The sequence below is a fragment of the Monodon monoceros genome, unplaced genomic scaffold (assembly GCF_005190385.1).
Source record: "Monodon monoceros isolate NGI ecotype Baffin Bay Population unplaced genomic scaffold, NGI_Narwhal_1 Super_Scaffold_15, whole genome shotgun sequence".
Classification (NCBI taxonomy): Eukaryota; Metazoa; Chordata; class Mammalia; order Artiodactyla; family Monodontidae; genus Monodon; species Monodon monoceros.
Genome location: NW_021703771.1, coordinates 45422827 through 45445203, shown reverse-complemented (window position 1 = coordinate 45445203; position 22377 = coordinate 45422827). Strand labels below are relative to the sequence as shown.

The 22377-nt window shown below is 40.2% G+C and overlaps 2 protein-coding genes across 2 annotated transcripts; one reads left to right on the top strand and one right to left on the bottom strand.

The window, feature by feature from the left end:
• Positions 1 to 8622: 8622 nt before the first annotated feature.
• CALHM5 (calcium homeostasis modulator family member 5) lies at positions 8623 to 13557 on the bottom strand. Its single transcript, XM_029224111.1, has 2 exons — positions 13001 to 13557; positions 8623 to 9679 (listed from the first exon to the last, which is right to left on the bottom strand). Exons 1-2 carry the CDS (start codon positions 13538 to 13540, stop codon positions 9272 to 9274), a joined length of 948 nt encoding a protein of 315 aa, XP_029079944.1. The 5' UTR covers positions 13541 to 13557; the 3' UTR covers positions 8623 to 9271.
• A 2140-nt stretch (positions 13558 to 15697) lies between these two features.
• TRAPPC3L (trafficking protein particle complex 3 like) lies at positions 15698 to 19191 on the top strand. Its single transcript, XM_029224311.1, has 2 exons — positions 15698 to 15936; positions 19050 to 19191. Exons 1-2 carry the CDS (start codon positions 15763 to 15765, stop codon positions 19167 to 19169), a joined length of 294 nt encoding a protein of 97 aa, XP_029080144.1. The 5' UTR covers positions 15698 to 15762; the 3' UTR covers positions 19170 to 19191.
• Positions 19192 to 22377: the final 3186 nt, after the last annotated feature.

Sequence of the window (22377 nt, the reverse complement as noted above, 5' to 3'; positions counted from 1 at the left end):
CCTTTCATCCCTCCATCAAGCAACGGAAGCTAATCAGATTAAGTCTAAATAGAACATCTTTCTTTGCTATTACTTACTATTTTTCAAAGGCTAACTCACAATTTAGTGGTAGAGGTCTATTGAATTACTTTACTTTTTCCAACGTATGATATTAAAATAAGTGGGAGCCCTTGGTAAACAGGGATTGAATTCCATAGAACTCACAGCACGGCACCAGACAGCATTCCAGAGAAGGATGGCCTCACAGTTAGCTGAATGTCAGGCCATTTTCCTTCTTAGTAACATTTTTGAGCAAGGAAGACGGGAGTGAAAAAAATTAAAAGGATAGAAAAACCCTTTATAGTCATAAAATTCTCAGTATTTAAAAATGGTGAATATTAACAGCAAAAGGAACACACAAAATATTTTGAAAATTCTTACCATTTGGTCCAGAAATATGGCGGAGGAATTACTAAAAATAAGAAAATTGTTTAAACAAACATAACCATTTAGGCTTAATTTCCCCCTCTGAGTAAGCAAGAACTGCCTTATGTAAACACCCACGCACTTGCTCTGTTCCCCTTTGTACTTCTGGGAGGGGAGAAAGAAGAAAAACGTAGAAAGTTTTCATTTGTGGACAAGCTTGTGTGCATAACCACAAGATCTGTGGGTTCTGCAGACTGATTAGGTCTAACCCAGAAGACTGCATCAATTACTTAAGGCAGATTCCCGATATGAAAGCAAGGCATCTGCAGGAAAATTACGCTTAAACTTTTATTGTTACTATATTTGTGTAACATTATTTTTCTTTTAGTCACAGAAAAGTATCTCTTAAGGCTCAATTCTCAGTAAATTCTGCAAGTTATCTCCCCTTACTCATGAACGTCCATCTTCCACTCCTGTTCATGATCCAGTCTTACAAGCAAACTGGCTTTGTCTAGGCATCTTGTCTCCTTAGCACTATTACCAAAGATGTTCCAGAAGGAAGTTTTCAATCTTCCAGATATCTCAGTCCATGAAAATCTACGCTGTCCTAAGTTTCCATTGGAGATTCTTGTTTTTATTCCTATTGCTTAACTTATTTGGAAGAAACTCATGAGAGACTGACTTATGAAACAAATCTAAGTGTGTGGATTGAAAATAGCAATCGCATGGGGAACGTTTCATTAATGTAACTATTTACAATGAAACTCCTTACCGAGAGATGAAAACAGTTGAGGAAATACTCTGGGAAACAAAACCCCCAAGGCTCAAGCAACCTTTATCTGAGCCTAAAGGTTCAGGAACACATGCGGAAGGCCAGCCACCCCCAGAGACACGTGGAAGGCCAGCCACACCCTTGGTCAGCCCTGCTTGGTGTGACTCTTAGTTTGTGTCAGAAGTAAGATTTTGTCCAGACTTGCCCTGACCTCTCAGTGAGGCTCTAGGGTAATGGTTATGAATCCTGACTCCCCCATAGAATCTCCTGGAACTTTCCCCCCCAAATCCTGATGCCCAGGCCCTAATTTTGACCAATTAAATCACACTCTCTGGGAATAAGACTCAGGCATCAGAACTTTTTTAATGCTCCCCAGGTGATCTTAATGGGCATCCAGTGCCCTAGAGCAGGGGTTTTCAAACTGCGTTCCTTGGTGCTCTAGGGTGATCACTGCAGAGGCAAGGCGGCATGTGCTGACTGCTACCCTCCCGTCCCTCAGTCCAAATTCTTCCAGAGTTACCACTCATTTTGTCTCCTTTAAGTGTTTCAAATAAAATAAAATGTCATTGGAAAAAAAGTGGAAAACATTAGAGAGATGTAATCAAGGATAGTCTCGATTAAAACAAAGCCCACCAGTGGTTGGGATAACTAGCTTATCTCTCGCAGAGGAGGTAGGGAGAGAAGTTTTGTCTCCCAGGTCCTTCATTCCAAAGAAGATGGATATTGATCAAACACTAGTCTGTAACTCTATATTTGTCTGCATATTTCTTTAACCACTTTACTTCCTATATAGGGTCAGTGAAACTCACTCATAGCCAATTGTTTAAGGGAGCAAGCGTTTTAAAAGCACTAGCCCTCGTGTTTCCTCTCATGGCACAAATACCAACAAAACTCCTGGGAGAATCATCTTGATCTGTTGATATCATCAGCAATTATTATTATTGCAGAAGCACATCCTTTTATGTTAAAATGTAGGAATAAAACGTTGTTACAATGCAACTAGTAATCATTTTATAGGTTATGTATCCTGCCAAAGGATGCATATATTCTGAGGTATTTTCTAAAGCAAAATTATTCAATATTCACCTGAGTTGATAACTTTTCTTACTTTATCCTATTCCTTGAAATGATCTAGAGAATGTGATTAGGTGAATTGATTAATTCATTTTTCCCAATTTAATCTCAGTTTCATTACAATTTAAAACGTTCAAAGATTTTTCTCTGGCATTGGTGCAGCTCTAGTGTCAGGAAATTTGAAACTGTGAAGAGAGAGCTGTTCACACAGACAGACAGAAAGTTGTGCTCTAAAAGGTATAAAACTTAAAGTTTGGGGACTATTCTAAATCTTTTATGAACTTTCCCTTGCTGAAAATTCCTTCTTTATCAATTGTCTTTTTTTTTTTTTTTTTTTTTTCGGTATGTGGGCCTCTCACTGTTGTGGCCTCTCCCGTTGCGCAGGCTCAGCGGCCATGGCTCACGGGCCCAGCCGCTCCGCGGCATGTGGGATCTTCCCGGACCGGGGCAAGAACCCGTGTCCCCTGCATCGGCAGGCGGACTCTCAACCACTGCGCCACCAGGGAAGCCCTCAATTGTCATTTTTACCTAAGGAAATAAAATGGGAAGTTGACCTCATCAATATAGAGAACTAGAAGCATAGTTAGAGCATAACTGTCTCAAATATCTAGAAACCCAAGGTGGAAAAGCTGTGCTGAAAGGGAAAGAGGCCAGGGACCCAGACAGAGGCCAAGAAACTTGGAGATAGGCATCAATTCCCAGGAGTATATCAAGAAGCCAACTGACTGGGAATTCATGTGCTACTGGCCTTAAGATTTAGGATGACATAATTGAAAGAAATTCTGACGTATTAATCCAACACTCTAATATTACAAGTGAAAAAACTTGCTTCAAAAGATTAAATAAACACTTGAGAATAAACCAACATGAGGCAGCATTTGTGTGATGGAGGTTAGGAATCAGACTAATTCAGGTCCAAATTTAAGCTCTATCTCTTACCTGCGGCTTAAACTTAACCTTTTTGAAATTTAGCATTATTCATAAAAAATGGAAACAATAATCCTTCCCAGTATGCTTGTGAAATTTTAAATATAAATCTTATGTAAAGTATCCAGCACATAATAGTTTGTTAATAAATTTTAATTCTGCCTTTCCTCTTCGGTGGAATAGCAAAATTTAGAATATGATCTCTCTTACAGCTGGGCAAGTATTCTTTCTGCATAACTCAATTTTACCAAACTACTGAACTTTGAAAATATTATTTGAAGCAACCTAAAAGCAGTTTCCTTCCAGACTCAAATATGACATTTTATGTTTGTAATAAGAATCTTCTGAGCTCCCTGGTGGCGCAGTGGTTAAGAATCCACCTGCCATTGCAGGGCACACTGGTTTGAGCCCTGGTCCAGGAAGATCCCCCATGTCATGGAGCAACTAAGCCCATGAGCCACAACTACTGAGTCTGCGCTCTAGACCCCGCGAGCCACAACTACTGAGCCCGTGAGCCACAACTACTGAAGCCCACGTGCCTAGACCCACAACAAGAGAAGCCACCACAATGAGAAGCCCACGCACCGCAATGAAGGGTAGCCCCCTGCTCACTGCAGCTAGAGACAGCCCGCACGCAGCAACGAAGACCCAATGCAGCCAAAAATAAATAAATAAATATAATTTTTTTAAGTTAAAAAAAAAAAAGAATCTTCCAATCTCCAAAAGGGATTAAACTAACCTAATGCTCTTGACCAAAACCGTACTCCAATAGGTATAAGTACAAAGCCACTGACACTTGCCTTGCCTACAAGTAACCCCAGGCCTCCTTCTGGTGTTACGCTCCATGCTCAAGTCCAGCCTCAGTAGCTCAGCTTGCCCTTCTACCTCTCCTAAAGTCTCATTATGTCCCAGTACACATTTGGGGCTTCATTTAGGTTCAGTCAGAAGCCACTGCTATAAATGATTAGAACTGGAGCCAGATCCTTCCTTGTGTCAGCTCCTCAGGGCAATCTAGGTTCCCCTGGGAACTTTGGGCAATGATGGGATTGGTTGAATACAGGACAACAATCAAGGCAGCAACCACACAAACGAGAAAAGTCTTCATCCTTGCAGCTGCCATATAAAAGGTACATGTGCAGATCCACTGCTCCTTGCTATTCATCTCATAGGTGAGGGGCTGCAAGTATTGACTTTATGCTGGTTGCATGAATGGGCAAAGGAGAAGGAGAGGGTAGGAATGGGTTAAACAAGAATCAAGACCACAAGATAACTTAGCTTTTTAAAATTATTATTAAATTAATGATTCCAATAGGAACATAGCAGTGGCTTAGTTCTGAATCTAAAACCATAAGGTTTCTTAAAAATCATATAGAGCAACAAGGAGAATAATGGGAAACTCACCAACTCCATTTTCTTGAAACAAGAGAAAATATTTCTCCATAATGAAAGAGTATAACTTGTAGCAGGGAAAATTGATCCAAAAGACCTATCTGAAAGCATATTTGGTACTGTTTTTGGACTTTAAAGATGAAGAAAGAATTTTGTGAGAATATAGGTTAAAAACATCGTTAGTAATAAATTAAGATGGCATCAGATGTTTCCTTAACAGAATTCAATGACAAAAGACAGTAGAGTAATACTTAAAATATAGTCAAGTAGAGAAAGTGTGAACCAGCTAAACTGTCCTTCAAGTATAGAATAGGTCAATAACTTGAATATGTAAAAATTCAGGGAATAGGATTCCTGAGAACTTTTTCTGAGAATAATACTGGAGGGTAAACTCCAGGCAAGCAGGAGTTGATTGACAGAACTTCAGCAAAAAGAACTGAGGTGAGCACATAGTTTATTTCATCATATAGCTATTATGAAAAATTTCAAACCTACACAAATATAAAAAGAATATGTAATAAGTCCCAAGTACCTACTATCCAGTTTCAATAAGTATCAGTATTTTGCCCTTCTTGTTTCAACTATCAGCTCCCCCTTTTTTTGTGCTGAAGTATTTTAAAGAAAACTCTAGACATTCTGGTAATTCACGTATAAATATTTCAATGTGCATCTCAAACTGGTAAAGCATAAACCAATGTGCTATTATCATACACATCAAAATGAACAATTTCTTGAAATTATCTAATACCCATTTAATACCCATTCATATTTCTCTAAATATCTCAAAGATACCCTGTGTCAGTGGTTGTTTGAAACAGGATACAAATGAGGCCCACATGTTGTTTCTGGTCATTACATCTCTTAAGTCTTTTATTCTCCTTTTTTTAATGCCATTCGTCTACGGAAAGCTGGGTCACACGACCGATAGCATGTCCTATATTCTATATTTACTTGGTTGCTTCCTCATGGTGTTAATTAACTTGTTTTCTCTTGCCTACATTTCCTATAAACTAAGAGTAAGATCTTGATTAGAGTCAGATTTAGTTATTTTAGGAAACAATATTTCACAAGTTGGACTGTGTACTTACTCTTGCACTGCATAACATAAAGAGTCACATAATGTGTGGTTGTCCCATTTTTAGGGATGCTAAGACAGAGGAGTGGCTTCAAGTTGCATGTTCCTCACCCATCCCGCCTTCACCTGGTAGTTCAGAATTCATTATTTGTTGTCCAGATCCATTATGTCATTAGGGGTTGCAAAATATTTATTTTCTAATTCTGAAAAGCTCTACAAAGAATAAGATAATTTAAAAATCAGTAAGGTATAGTGGTATAAAACTAATATGCATAAAGTAATAGCTTTTTCATGTACTCAAATAACCATCACTTAGAAAATATCACAGGAAAAAGAAACTATTAGACTAGCAGCAAAGAAGTTACCTACAAATGCACAGTGCTTGCAAAACTTATGTAAGGAAAACTTTAAAATATCGTTAAGGGATAAAAGGTCACCATGAATAAATAGAAAATACATGGAAAGTTACCCCATGTTCTCAGGTTGATAACAGCATAAAGTCTAATTCAGTAGGTTTGGGGTGGGGCCCAAGATTCTGAAGTTCTTCTAGGCTTCCTTCCTTGGTGTGGCCTGCTTTGTGCTTTAGAGCAGTGGTCCCCAACCTTTTCGGCACCAGGGACCGGTTTTGTGGAAGACAACTTTTCCACAGACCGGGGTTTGGGGGGGATGTTTCAGGCGGTGATGTGAGTGATGGGGAGCGATGGGGAGCGGCAGGTGAAGCTTCGCTCGCTTGCCCGCTGCTCACCTCCTGCTATGCGGCCTGGTTCCTAACAAGCCACAGACCGGCAGTTGGGGACCCCTGCTTTAGAGCAGTTGTTCTCAAGATGTGATCCCTAGACCAGCAGCAGCAGCACCTGATAACTTGTTAGAAATGCAAATTCTCCCCCCAAACCTACCAAATCAGACACTTGGGCTCAGCAATCTACATGTTAACAAGCCCTCCAGATGATTTTGGCATGCGTTAAAGTTTGAGAACCACCACTCCAGCACTTCTAAAAATTAAGTTGCATAGGAATCACCTAAGATCTCGTTTAACAGCAGGCTTGATTCAACAGGTCTAGGATGGGGTCTGGTTCTGCATTTCTAACAGCTCCCTCGTTTACTGATGCTGTGGTTTGAAGGCAACACTTTGAGGAGCAAGCCTAGAAGACCAATCTGTTTCTAGCTTTTACTCAAGGCCAACCTATCCTGTGCCTTCTACTGCCATTTTCTTCTAGGTATTAATGATAATAGTATGTTTCTCCTCTCAGTTACTTATTTTAAACTGAATTAACTCACATCAGTGTGTTCCTTTCAAACCAAAATCATTAAAAATGAATTTCAGGCTTTGGTGGAGCTAGTTTGGAGAGGTGCCTATTCAGCATCTATCAAATCATTCCATAGAGGATATACTGCTTCCTGAAATCAAGAGGAAAAAATTATTAAGGAAACACCTATGCATAGGGAGAATTTTTGTATAAATCTATGTATAAATTCAATTTGCCTCTAATTTCTCTCTTTTAATAAATTCTGATTTTCACATATTAGTGAAAATATTAGGGCACTTACTTCATAGTGCCCCCAAATCTGATGGCTTAAAACAACAAATATTTTTTTAAGCTCATGATTTTCTGGATCAGGGATTTGGACAGGACATAGTGGGGACCCCTTTGTAATGTCTGCAGCCTCAGATGGTGTGGCTTGAAAGTCTGATGGCTGGAATGACTTCACTCAGACCACAGACCTGGGACCTTTTTTCTGGCTGTCAGTTGGGTCCCCTGGTTCTTCTCCATGTCTTGTCTGCTGAGGCTGGAAAGTCCAAAATGACTTCTTCACTCAGATGCCTGGTACTTTACCAACCTATCAATAGAATGACTCAAAGAATTGGAGTTAGCCAACTAACTCTTTTTAATCTCTCTCTCTCTCTCTCTCCATTTGGCTAGCTTGGCTTTCTTCAGAGCTTGGCGCTCTCAGGGTAATTGGACTTCTTACATGGTGGCTGGCTTTTACCAAGCTGAGCATTGCCAGAGACCAAGGCATAAGCTGCAACAATTCTGCAATCTGGATTCACTTCTGCTACGTTCTATTGGTTCATTAAGGTCAGAATCAAGAAGAGAAAGAGACTCCATCTCTCAATTGGAGCCACTGAGCCAAGTTTAATTTCCCATGGTTAGGTTTTATTACAGTGAAACTCAGATGCACCAAAGTTGCACGGGAGATGGTCTGGCTAGAATCAAAGTAAATGCAAAAAAAAAAAAAAAACTAGCTATAAAAAACTTCTTAGAAAGTTCCGGCTCATAGAGCCCATAGTTAGCATCTCTTCCTAACTCTGCTTTCAGTGACATCACCGTGGTAACTTGAAATTACATCATAGAAATTGGCAAACACTTCAAATCAGGGTTGGTTTTTTTTTTCTTTGAGAGCCAGTTGTTAAACATTTATCACATACCATGTTTAAAACCCAAACAGTATTTCAAATATTGCAACATCACAGCCCCCACCTCCCACTCTCCCACCTACACACACACATACACACACACACACACACACACACACACACACACAACCTGACTCTGCACCTCCAAGTTCCCAAGGATATGTTGTTTCAGGTCTTATACCTATAGGATCCTTTCCCCAATTTGGGATAATGTTCCATGGTAATAAGGAGTTCATCCCCAGGATTCTCCAACTAGGAGGCAAGGACTCTCTGTGGTATAAGATGTGAGCCACAGCATAGAACATGGTGCCTCTCCCTTAAATATCAATCCCACTCAGAGATTTAGAGGGAATTAATATATCTGTATAGTTAAACTAATGTGGATATATTACATAATAGAATGCAAAATTTGCATTCTGTAAGTGCCCACAAAAGTGTTTTTAGCTTTTTATAAAGTCACAGGAAATAAATGAACTTCAAGGTTGAAAAAAAGTTTTAACATGTAATATTAATATATGTCTATATCAATAGTCATAAATATATATATGTATATTTGTGCTTGTGTGTATGTGTATTTTTTAATGTAGAAATGGTTTCATGAAGGCAAAAGTACCTAGAGCCCACAAAAGTCATAATACAGCCCTGACCGTAGGGGTCTACTTTCAGTGCATAGTGGAAACATGTGAAAAGCTCTGAATTTTAGGCATCATATTCTTTTAATGTGTTATTCTGAGAACCGGTGTCTTCAGATTCCAAGGAAATGAATTTCAAATGATAGAATTTCACACATCCTTGAAAGGCAGTAGGATAGGTTTACTGAGCGAGGATTTCTACCAACTACACTGCAGATCCCACTGTACAGAAGTCTGTTAAGAGTACCACACTCACTCACAAGTCACCACCGCTACCCCCGGATGCCATGACCATATTTACACAGAGTGGCAGACCTTCTTGCATGAATCTCACTGTCAATCATAAAATCTTAGAACTTGAAGCCCCTGAGCCCAACCCCCGACAAATGCGACAGCACCTCTGTCACCATCCTTGGCCAGTCACTCAGCATCAGTTTGAGCACGTGACACTGTCTGCAGCTGGGAGCTGCAAAGCTGCTTGCCTTTGCGTTATTGTCTTATAAAGAAACACTAAATGTGAGAAAACGCAGAGATGCTCGGGTAGCTGTTGACGCAGTAGGAAGATGTCTAGACACCACGAGTCAGTGATGGTCGGTGAGCTGCACATTTTGAGAAGCATCCACAAGCACCATTGTAGTCTCATCATCCTCAGGGCGAAGTTCCAGACCACCTTCCACCACCCTGTGGAGGACGCTGTAATGTTGCTGGTTTGGGTGGAAAGAATGCAGCTCTGAAGCAGACTCCCAGGCCGCAAAGGTAGGCATGGAGAAGACCTCTGGCCTCTTGTTTTCGAAGAAGCATTTCAGGTTCCTCTCACTCAGCTTTTTGGCATAGTCCAGGAGCGTATTTTCCAAGTACTCCTTCTCCGTTTGTGCATACGTCTTCCAAAAACTCAGCTGAAGGTAGCTAACTTTTGATCGGCAGCGAGCATAACAAGCGGTGAGCAGAGAGAAGAAAGCTGCTGAACAAATCAGGAACCAGCCTAGAATCTTAGAAAGAAAGAAATATTGAGGACCTCCAAAGTAAAGCCACTTCTCCGGGAGCCGGGGTAGTGTTATTGGGAAGTGTATGGCTAATTTAATACCAGACCTCGGTTGAAATCCTTCATCTTAATTACTAACGACAGGTTTTTTTTACAGTCAAATAAAGTTAGGGTTTACCTAACCTCTATTCTCCATCCTACCCACCATTGCTGGTATGCAAAGAAAGACCCAGAAAGTAGGCAAATGGAAATGAGCAAAAATATAGATTATCCAAGAACTGGGAAAACCAAGCCCTCAAATAGTACTAGCTATTTTATATATATATATATATATATATATATATATATATAAAATCACTCATTATCCAGGATAAAGTGAGACAAACGTAACACAATAAGGAAACTGAAGCTATAAGAATTGGAAGCCTGCATAAAAGCCAAGAAAAAAAAAATAGAGTCATTGCAAACCTTCAGGATTTGCTGGTTCTGAATTTGGGTAATTGGAAAACACAAATTCCTCTCTGAATACGAAATGGTTCTGCTGGGGGGTTTTTCTGAACTTTAAAAGCAGAAGTCTAAGCAGCTCAACTTATCTTCTAAACTTTTTGTTGTTCTAATTATATTTTTCACAATTGGAATTAAGTTCATATGTGGACAGCTAACAAAGCTCTTTCAAAGTTTCTCTTGACATTTTAGTTAAATGGCCCTTAGTATTTCTCAGCAGATGGGCCTATCTGAACACAGAAACAATCTGCAAATAAACCCATTCAGACCGTAACAGAACCACAAATATGCTCCAATGCTTTAAACAAGTGTTTCCCAAACTCCAACTCCAGACTATGGAGGTCATTGTACAGGGTCTCAGACCCCACATGAATGTTAATTCTGGGTTGCCACTAGTTGGGTTTAAATCTCAACTTTCTCCTTTCTGTGGCTATTCTCCATGCCTCAGGTTTCTCAGTTGTAAAGTGGGGCTTACCTACCTCAGAGGGTAATTTGGGGCATTAAAATGAGATGATGTAGACATACACGTGACTCAGTAAGTATCAGCCATTGTCATGTGCTGCTACTTTTCAAATGTATCCATGTCTATGTAAAAGCATTACTGAACACAGGATATCTTTCTGATGTGATTTAACAAATGAAGCACAGCTTCCATTGTGTGAAAAGTCCTCACATTTACTTTAGTCACTTGTGCTTAGCTCCCTCGGATCTTCCTCTTTTCTTTAACCTCTACCTTTCTTTTTCCACACAGGTTCTCCTGTAGGCCAGTAGGCCATCTCACCTCAGTATCTGAACCAACGCTGCTGTGTCATCAACTGTTTGATCAGCTTCAGACTCCCCTTCCCCCCATTGCATGACCTTACCTTCGACTCGCTCTCACCTGAGCGCTGAGCTCTGAGCACTGAGCCCTCTGTTCTTCCCTAATTCATGGTACCCAGGGTCTACCTAGACATGGTGGATGCTCCCACCCCAGCCCTCAAGAGTGTCCCGTTCTGCACGAGTCTTCTCCCTGAAACCCTGGCGTTTTTCTCGTCAGTTTAGAACACTTACTCCGTGCCAGCAGCTTTATATCCATTTACGTCCATCATCTACTATACCTTCCAGCACCCCTCCAAGGTAGGAGGAAACTATGAGGAAACTGGGACCCTGAGGGGTCAAACCAGTAGCTCTGGGCCACATAGCTGGTAAGTGGTAGAATCAGTATTCAAACCCAAGGAGAGCGAACTCCAAGACGGAGTTCTTGCCACTGCTCTACCCTACCATCCTGAGGAATAGCAAGCCACCCAGCTGGATTCTTTTCTCTGCTCCACCCATGGACGCGGCACCTTTTACCCCCAGCCGCACACCCAGCTGTTGGTCTGGACTCTGTCGCTCCTGCCTGTGGGAAGCACTGTAGTCAGCACCTGCTGTGACACAGCTCCCTTTGTCCACATCTCTTATGCCTCTTCTAGGAATCAGCCCCAGGCCCTTCTCATTCCTCTGAAAAGTAAACAGGTCAGCGTGCCCAGGCTAAGCTATGGGAAGACGTGCATGATTTCCTTATGCCTCTGTTTAGAGAGGAAAAGTTCACACAGTGACAAGTGTTTGGATCTACCTGAATGGAGCCTGGTGCCCGAGGATACAAATCATACATCACTCATTGTATCGTAACACTTGTAATTAATACCCTCCTTCAACCAAAGAAGGGAGCCTGGCATGTTTTTATCTAAGATGCGCTTTATGCATGAAACAAAAGATTTTGTTTGGGGAGCATTTTTAGGCTTAGCAGTTTATGAAGAGAGTATGACTATATCGCCAACCAGTTTTGGAAAGTATGATTTTAGAAAAAGATTTTTCCTTGATGTGTTGTTGAAAAGGTGAGTCTATGCTGAAAAAAAGTAAAATTACACTATTTTCAGCACATTTATTCTTAAACAAATAGCGTTCCTGACAAACTGTGGATCTACTTATCTACTCTTATTGCTTATTTTGATTTGGGGAATGTCATTCCTGCTCCTCACAAGTAGGAATTCAGTCTTTTCCTGAGGCCAGGGCCAGGCTCACATCTGGATTTATGCTCACGTACCTGGAAGGATGACAAGCTACTTCCTTGTGTCAATTAGGTAAAGCTACAATTTCCTGCTGTTAAATAAAACAGTGCCCCAAATCTTGAGCTTCTAAAATAATGTAAGAACTTTTTTAGCTGTAGAGCACAGAGCACAGGACGAAACCTCCCTGGAGAATATGGTCCCGTTTCACTGAAGGCTATTTAGAGACTGCCAACCCCCACTTTATACAGGAAGTTCTCCTCCATCTTGACAATATTTATACATAGAGGTAGCAGTTGCCAGAAATCATGCAAGGGAATCTCTACACTAATTATATTATGTGCGGCTTTGGAAAGTATTATCTCATTTCGTTCAGCTATATTTTAATAGATATGTGTGTTTTTCTGAGAAACCAGTTTGAAAATAATTAATAGGAGGCAGTAACTTCTAATTACTCTGCCATTAGCACTCTATTATGAGTTAGTGTCATGCATTATTTACAAAATCAACCCAGAGAGATTGTCTTAAAATACGTAAGTATTTACATATGTATAACTCAGAGGAGATTTCTTTTCAGAAATGGAAAAGACAATCCAATCAGCAATTTTACTAGCCAAGCAACCACTGAAAAGCTTTTCCTCAGATTGTCTTAATGCTGCCCCGTGTTCCAATTTCCATTTAGTTTCAAAATGTTTTAGGAGGATTCAGACTCAGCCCTGGCTCAACAGAGTACTGAGAGAATACTTCAAGCTCACTCTGGGGAAAAAGAGAAAAAAGTCACGTTTGTCCTTTCTTACCTGAGACTGGGCTTGCAGGGACAGTTTCAGTTCTTCGTTGTCTGTATGGGTCATGCTGATTTTGCTGCAAGGTACTTTGTGAAGTTCGTCCCAGCACTCTTTGGGCTTGCCCTTGCAAATCAGCCCCAGGAGTCTTGAACTTTTGGTCCCACTCATGGCACATTCATAAAACGTCCCATTGAGCAAAGCCACAGAAAGCCACATTACTGGAGCCACCAATGAACTCAGAGTGATCTGACCGAGGACATAGAAGAAGCGGCAGCTGTGGCCCCTGGGGAAGATTTTCCTGGGATTCACACAGCAGCCTGTGAAGAGTCTCCATGACCTGTTGTTCAGAAAGAATCCCAGGATCAGTAACACCCAGGCAGGAGCAAAAAGGAAAACCAATCCGTACACCACATTCTCAGTGCTGCAGGGACACTTAAAAGCCACGAGTGAAAAGAGACGCTCACCTCCCACAGTCAGCAGAGCCAAAAAGCTGTAGCCAATAACAGTTTTCCGGTGGAGGATGAATCTTAAAATCCCCTGAAAGGCATCCATGTTGGAGATACACAAAGGGAAAACGCTTTGCTCTTATTTATTGGCAGAGCAGCTGTGGCAGTGGCCGAGGGTGGAGCTCTTTCTTTGTTAGAAGCAACAGTCCTTCTCAGACTGAATCCAGCCAGATAAGGAAACAATGTCATTCCCTAGGAATGAATATTTCCCAACAGTGTTCAGATAATGCCTCCTACTGGTGGATATTAGGCCGTTAAACTAGAGCCAAAACACTGAGAATGAGAGTAAATTCAAAGTGAACAGCCTCCATTTTTGTGTTATTTCCACGTGGCTCGGATTGAGAATCAGAAAGAAATTGCGACTCTGCAGATAGTAATAGTCTAGGAATTTTCCAACCAGAGGATCAACATTAGCGGAAATAGGGTTTCAGCCAATTGATTGAGAGCCATTGAATCAAGCCTCCTAGCCTAGAGTTTCATGATGGTATTTTTCTCTTGCTGCTTAAGACTTTTGCACTTTGACTTAAGATCTGGAAGATTCATTTTACATCCTCTTTAACTGACTAGTGACTTAAGCCAAATTTTAGGAGTTGGGCTATTTGAAATTTATATGGAAAAGTTCAGGGAGAGTTTGAGTTTTGAATGAAAGACAAAGTGAGAAGGGTCCTAATCATTTCTTTCCTAGACTTTCATAGTAACCTCTTGATTGGTATCTCTGCCTTTGACCTCATGACCACCCCCATTCTCAACCCTAAATCCATCCTCTATGCTGACATAAAGGAGATCCCTCTAAAACAGAAAACCAGTTCCTCCCTAGCCTACTCACACCTTTGGGGCTCCCTGTTGCCCACAAATTGATAGATGCCAACTTCCTCTGAACCTCATCATGGTATTTCATGCCCTTGACATGTTCCTTCTATCTGGAATATTCTCCCCGCCACAACACACACACACCTGACCTTGTCCACCTGGCAAACTTTCACTCAATATTCATAAACAGGGTAGAAGCTTCTTATTCTGTGAATATTTCAAGGGTTGCTACCAAATATATAACATTGTACTTGCAGAGCTTATAGTATTGCAGTTATTTTTTTAATATCTATAGCTCCTCTTTAACTGTGAGCTCTTATAAAACAGGAACTACATCTTATTACATTTTGTATTCTGGGCATAAATACGATGTCAAACACAGAATGGATGCTTACTCAATAATTTGTTTTTCAAATAGTTACCGAACTCCACACTCCACTCCACAGTGTGCCAGGCACTGTGCTAGGCAGGCAGTGCTCAATGAGTACTATTGAATGAATGAATGAATGGTGAAACTTTTAGTACTTCTAATTATAAATAATTTAAGGAAATTGTCCCCATATCTGTCCTACACTGCTTTTAATTTTAAAATTAAATTAATTAAGGCACTTGAAAGACAACAGTCAAGCTGACAAATTTCCATTAATGAACTTCAGATTCCAGGCCTGTATATTTTGTGATAAGGAAGTCCCTTGGACTAGAAGCCAGGGAACTAAGTTACAATGTAAACTTAGCCATGTCATTTTACTTCTCTGAGCCCCAGTTTACTCATTTGAGAAACTGGAGGTATGCAAGAAACAGTCTCCAAGACTTCCTCTATCTCGACATTGTAGAATTCTTTCAGCTCTTTAAAACAGCAGACTTTTTTGAGAAGCTGCGTTATGACTCACTTATGTGCCTCCCACCACTAACCCTTGTTCCTTCTCAGAGGCTTGTCATCCTTGGTGTTACGGCTCCCTCCACTTCCCAAAACACACCCTTGGGTTTAATCTTGCCATGGCACCCTCTGCCCTCTGCTCTGTCGCCTTCCTGTTGTGGCAGGTGTGTCTTGGGTCCCTTCTAATTCAGAATCTTATCCTTTACTAGGCACATGTGACAAACATTATGCTAGTACACTGACGATTGGTAATATTTTAATTTCTTACCCTCCTAAAGGATATTCACTTTTGAAAAAGATTTTTTCAAAAAGGATGCCTTAACTCTAAGTTTCATAAACCATATTATTTCCATAGAAAACTTGTCCTTTAGGATACTCCATAAAAATAAAAGGGTTGAAGGGTTGTCCAAGTCAGAGGGTCAGTAAATTTCAAAGCTGAGTGTGAACCCAGGCTTTCTGACTACACACGCCACGAGCTTAACCATTGTGCCTGGAAAAGGGTATTTGGGTGTCTTACTAACAGTTCTTTGTTCTAGACCAAGTTTTGTAAATTTTTTCCTGTTTACTAGGTTGCTTTCAAGATGTACTTGGGAATTACACCAAGTGTGACCTGTAACAATTCAAGCAGAAATGAATTTTCCCTGATTCCAGACAAGAATCCTCTGGTGGAGTTTGTGGAAGAGCTCCCTGCTGGGCGATCTTCTCTGTGCTACTGCAGTTTACTCTGTGGGATTATCAGAGGTGCCCTGGAAATGGTAAGGCACAGACTCTACTTTGCCAGGTATATTCATTATCTAGTGCAGTGTAACTACTCCCAAATGCAGCCTCTTAAAACAACAAATATTTATTATCTCACACAGTTTCTGAGGATCAGGAATCTGGTAGCAGCTTTGCTAGGTGGCTGTGATTCAAAGCCTTTCACAGCTTAATGCACATGCAATCAAGCGGTTGGTCAGGGCGGCAGTCTCTGAAGGCTTGACTAAGGCTGGGAATCTACTTCCAAGCTCACTCACGTGGCTTCAGTGCCTTTCTCGCAGTCGGTTAGAGGCTTCATGAAGTTCTTTGTCACATACGTCTCTTTGTAGATCTAATCACAGCAGGTGCTGTCAGCTCTGGGACAACGTTGGAGGGGACTACCTGAATGATAGGAGGCGGGGTCATTGTGGACCATCTTGGAGGCTGGCTTCCACACCTGAATTGTTCATTGATTTAACCAAGACAGTGATCAGCATCTGTTAAGAGGCACAGAGCATACACAGATGAACAAAACACAGTTATTGCCCTTCAAGAATCTTCTGTCCAGTAGAGAAGTCAAATGACTTAGGGCCACGGGCGGACCTGGGATGGGGTGGGGTGGAGTGGGGTGGGAGGTGGGCAGGGAAGCTTTCCTACGGAAACTCTGAGCTGACATCTGAAAGATAAAAAGCAGTTAGGTGAAGGTCTTGGGGTAAGAGGAAAATAATATTCCAGGTAAAAGGAGGACCTTGCCCCAAGGCACAAAAATAATATTTTGTTCAAGGGACAAGGAAGTTGAATTAGTTCAGTGTGATTCACATGTAGACTGGGGAAAAAAATCAGGTCTGAAATAGGATAAAGAAGTCTCCAGCTTTCATGGGTAACAGTTGATTATATGTGCTGAATGACAAATATGTATCAGACTTCATATGGTCCCAAATATCCAAATAATTTCAATGTAGTCTTTTTGTTATTTTAACTGATTTTCAGTTAAAGTATGACAAAGACAAAAAAGATCTTATGGGGAAAAAATGAGAGTGAATTTAGCTTCCATATTTCAAAGTGCACTGTACATCCTTCTATTGGATGGTGAGCATCACAAAAGCATGGTTTTTGCACACTACAGGAGCAGATAAGTTGGTACACCAAAGTCTATGGTTTAACAAATGCAGGCTGGTTGACCAGGGAATTCTTAGTGAGAGAGGGGAGTGAGTCAGATAAGACTCAATAAATATTAATTAACTGCCTACTAGACCCAGGCTTTTTCACTTATTATTTGCTTTTACTAGGTATTTTTTAAAACAATTTTATTGGAGTATAATTGCTTTACATTGTTGTTAGTTGCTGCTGTATAATCAGCTATACATACACATATATCCCCATATCCCCTCCCTCTTGCATCTCCCTCATACCCTCCCTATCTCACCCCTCTAGGTGGTCCCAAAGCACGGAGCTGATCTCCCTGTGCTATGCGGAGGCTTCCCACTAGCTATCTATTTTACATTTGGTAGTGTATATATGTCCATGCCACTCTCTCACTTTGTCCCAGCTTACCCTTCCCCCTCCCCACGTCCTCAAGTCCATTCTCTACGTCTGCGTCTCTATTCTTGTCCTGCCCCTAGGTTCTTTGGAACTTTTTTTTTTTTTTTAGATTCCATATATATATGTTAGCATACTGTATTTGTTTTTCTCTTTCTGACTTACTTCACTCTGTATGACAGACTCTAGGTCCATCACCTCATTACAAATAACTCAAATTTCATTTCTTTTTATGGCTGAGTAATATTCCATTTTATATATGTGTCACATCTTCTTTATCCATTCGTCTTTCGATGGACACTTAGGTTGCTTCCATGTCCTGGCTATTGTAAATAGAGCTGCAATGAACATTGTGGTACATGACTCTTTTTGAATTATGGTTTTCTCAGTGTATATGCCCAATAGTGGGATTGCTGGGTCATATGGTAGTTCATATGTACAGTGCACTTTGAAATATGGAAGCTAAATTCACTCTCATTTTTCCCCCATAAGATCGTTTTTATCTTTGTCATAATTTAACTACTAGGTATTTTTTACTAGGTACTTTTGCTTATATCTTATCTATCCCAATGACTTAAAATAGCTGAACAGGTACTCTATTGAGGGTAGGTCAGCAATATGCTGCTCTTATGTGAGTGTATATATATATATATATATATATATATATATATATATATTTCTTTTCTTTTTTTTTTTTTTTTTCAGTACAGGGGCCTCTCATTGTTGTGACCTCTCCCGTTGCGGGGCACAGGCTCTGGACGCGCAGGCTTAGTGGCCACGGCTCACGGGCCCAGCCGCTCCACAGCACGTGGGATCCTCCCAGACCGGGGCATGAACCCGTGTCCCGTGTACCGGCAGGCGGACTCTCAACCACAGCACCACCAGAGAAGCCCAATGTGAGTATATTTTAATGAATAGAGAAGCAAGCCCTAGGGTTTACTTCAGTGTCTGGGAAATGAGAAATGCTTTATTGTGGAAAAGAAGGCCTGGGTATCAAATATTCATGTCTATAATTTCAATTTTTAATTTTATACTTATAATTTATTTAGTTGGTGTTTTTTCACAGCTCTCAAAGCCATAAGTAATTGCTAAATGTTGTTAGGACAAGTGATTATGTTATTGAGCTAATGACAGAGTGATTTATAGCAAGTCAATTGGAGAAAAATCATTTTAAGAAGCCATTTATCCTTGGAAGTTCTGCTTGGCAAGGCACATTGAGTCAAGGCTATCTTTGAGTTGGGAATTTGTGTTCTTCCTGAGATGGAGCCTTAGTTTAGACCCACACTGTGAACAAAAAGGGGCCCACATGCTGGGCTTGCCCCAGAATCAAGCAGGTTGAGCCTGTCCTGGACCACCCCTCTCTTTGCAGACTCACACACAGAGCTGACCACAGCCAGATCATCAATGGAGGACGCACAGTAAAGGGCCCTTTATCCACAGAAAAAGCTCTTTTTTTATCATTTTGTAAAGAAAGTCAGCTCTTTACAGGGTAAATGAAACTGAAAATAAAGACAGAAAAAATTAGGGGTTTTTTTTTTAAAACCTGAATGACTCAGGCCTGTTTTGTTTTGTTTTTTCTTTTTGTCTTTCCTAGGTTCATTTAGCTGCTGATGTTACATTCTTGCAAAACAGACTAAAAGGCGACAGTGTGACAGAAATAGGAATAACATTTCTGAAAAAGCTGGGTGAGGAAAAATACAGATGGAAAAAATGAAGAATAGCATGCAAAATGCCACAGGCTGGCTGGTTGAGCAGTTAATATTAGCTACACATATAGAGCCATAGAAGTTTTGAATTGTTTAATAGCATGGGATTTAAAAGACTTATAAATCAGCCAGAAATTTGAAATGCAGGGCACTAAGATTTAAAGCTGTTTTTTTCTTTGCTTGTAAATCACACATTTTCAATCTCTAGTCCGCAAGATTTCATACACAAATAACTCCTTGTAAAATAGTAAACATGAATTCTACATGTTACATAATCCATCCTAAGAGAGTCTGTTTTTTTTCATTTTCTTATGGTAATGAAAAAAATGTATACGACCTACACAGTTGGTGTATTTATCCCTTCTTACTGGAAAAATGGATGAAATTATACAATATCAATGTCACTATATAAAGACAGTTTCTAGATACTGTATATTGCATTCTCTATAGGAACAGTACCATTTGTAACAATTTTCCATATTTTTGAGAAGCTGTAGATATGAATTTTCTCGTATATAGGCTTGGCTTATAGTTTCGGCCTCCTGAAGCTACTCTTGACTTGTAATCATCGAGGCAAGCTATTTATTTGAATGCTAATTCTGAAATATTTTAAAATAGCATTGAATTTTACTTCACTTAATTTTTAGATAGCTGGTAATAACCAAATTCCTTCCTTTTCTCAGGAAATATTATTGATGGTCAGGCCAGGAAATAAAATGAAAGGTAAAGAATGTTCTTTGAGAATAATTTCTTATCCCAAAGCTTATTCAGTTAGAAACTTCAGTATCATTTTTATCCCCTAAAAATCGTACAAAGTGTATTTTGTTTGTGACCAGAACATTTTTAAAATTCAAAATGTACTGGATTAAATAAATCATAATCTTTACCAGACCATAAGCATATAGCAGTCCAGAATCTACTAGGCTCTGCAGGGAACTCAAATTATAAGTAAAAGTACCAATTAGGGTGGCACCATCAGTTAAAACTGGTGTAAGTAATAAGGTAGTGGTAGACCTCAACTAGGTCTCAGGATCCTGAAGATACAGTCCCAGTTCTGTTTCTAGTGGCTTCAGCTGATCCTGACTAGTGGCTAATCCTGGGCAAGGCACATCATCTCTCAGCCTCTCTCCATCTCTGTCTCTCTGTCAGTCTCTGTCTCTGTCTCTGTCTCTCTCTCACTTATCTGTAAAATGAGAGGATTGGATGTAGTAAATATCTAAAATTGGGCTTCCCTGGTGGCGCAGTGGTTGAGAGTCCACCTGCCGATGCAGGGGACACGAGTTCGTGCCCCGGTCCGGGAAGATCCCACATGCTGCGGAGCGGCTGGGCCTGTAAGCCATGGCCACTGAGCCTGCGCATCCGGAGCCTGTGCTCTGCAACGGGAGAGGCTGCAACAGTGAGAGGCCCACGTACCGCCAAAAAAAAAAAAAAAAAATCTAAAATTATATCAGTGAGTTTAAATGACATAAACAACCACCACTGAAATTCTACATTTTTGGACTTTAGAAGGCTATGGGGAAATTGTTTCCCACCTATTCAGCTATCTCTTCAAAAGGACATTGAGGTAGGTACTAAGGACAAAATAAGGTCACTGGGGCAGCTGCAGCATCAATGGAAGGACTTTCAAACCAATGCCACAGAAGACCAGGAGTAGAATCTTGAAGAAGAATGTTATCTGATATCAGAAGTGATATCGTAAGCCATGGATTTTAAACGGATGCCTTCAAGGATGTTTGTCGACAATCCACCCCAAAACTTATTTTGGGATGTTTCCATCTTCTGCTCAGTTTCCTCTTTCTCCTCTATAGTACACTCACCCCTCCAGAAACCCAAGATATTCATGTCTAAGGGTCTCCCTCTGAAGTCAGCACTCAACAAGCTTTCTTGAAAATGTTCCATGACTTGGAATATTCTCCTACTTGTCTACACCTTCATCTCCTTTCTTTCCCAACCCAGCCATCAAAATTTGCTTCTCCCGGTCCTTTTATTACCCACCCCCCGAAGGCAGCTAATCTGATACTCTCCGTGGTGCTGAGTGTTGGAACTGGTGATTGCTTCAAGATGGGGTTTGTTCTCCATACTTTTTTGTTTTCCTCACCCTGGAGAGGGAGGCAAGTCTCTTGGCATTGAATTTATGCTATGAAAGATGATCTATATAACCAAGAGAATGGCTCGTTTGTATTCAATCTTGAATTGTTCCATCTTGAAGAATGCAAGAATCTAGAAAGTGCTGTTCATTAGAATTATGAGAGACACATATATAAATTTTCTAATAACCACATTAAAAAAGTAAAAAGAAACAGGTAACATAAATTTTAACAACATATTTTATTTAGACTAATTATCCAAAATATTATTTCAACTTTTAGCTAATATAAAAATGATTATAGACATTTTACATTCTTTTTTATACTAAATCTTTGAACTCTAGTGTGTATTTTACACTTTTAGCACATCTCAATTCAATGCTAAGTTTTCAAAGTTTACAGTAAAATGCAGTCCTACCAAAACAATCAAAATGTGTTTAGTGCTGTTTAGTAGCTTCAGTTTTTTAATCTAAATTAATTAAAATTAAACTAAAATAAAAATTCATTTCCTCAGTCACACTAGTCACATTGTAAGTGTGCAATAGCCATATGTGGCTGCAACTACTGTAATATGTACACAGGTCTAGAATTCCCAGTCAAAGATCTATTGGATCTCCTTGACCTTGGACACAAAGAATAAGTGGGGAGGATCCAGGTTCATGGAGAGGGAAAGAGGAGATGAATAGAAAAGATAAAAGGTAAAGAGAAAGAGAACATCAGAGATGCATCAAATTCTATCTCTTCACAAACTGAATGAGGATTCATAAAAACAAAAATTCTTCATAGTAAAGAAAGGTTGCACACCACCCCCTGGGCTCCAAGTGTATTTTCATTGCCTTTGTGTAAAGTTGAGTCTTTACACAAAGAACTTGTGGAAATTGCACAGTGTAACTACAGAGTTATATACTATTTTTATTTCATAAAAGCCTTCACTCTGAACCCCAAACCTTAATCAATGCCGAGATTTCTGTCATCTTGGCACAGCCAAAGGGAAGAAAGGTTTGGGACAGAGGGATAGTTTCGTGCTATTCAAATGACATCACCAGATGGTTCCTCGAGCTGTTTTCTGAGGAGACCGGCCTTGGTTGCCTGTTCACTGTTTAAAGATGCCAGGAATCAGACATACTTC

Bases quoted from the DNA above. Each gene is read 5' to 3' on its own strand.
- CALHM5 (XM_029224111.1), bottom strand. From the start codon at position 13,540: ATGGATGCCTTTCAGGGGATTTTAAGATTCATCCTCCACCGGAAAACT. The intron at 9,680-13,000 runs GTAAGAAAGGAC...TTTCTTTCTAAG, and splicing joins CCCTGCAAGCCCAGTCTCAG to ATTCTAGGCTGGTTCCTGAT.
- TRAPPC3L (XM_029224311.1), top strand. From the start codon at position 15,763: ATGTACTTGGGAATTACACCAAGTGTGACCTGTAACAATTCAAGCAGA. The intron at 15,937-19,049 runs GTAAGGCACAGA...TGTCTTTCCTAG, and splicing joins TCAGAGGTGCCCTGGAAATG to GTTCATTTAGCTGCTGATGT.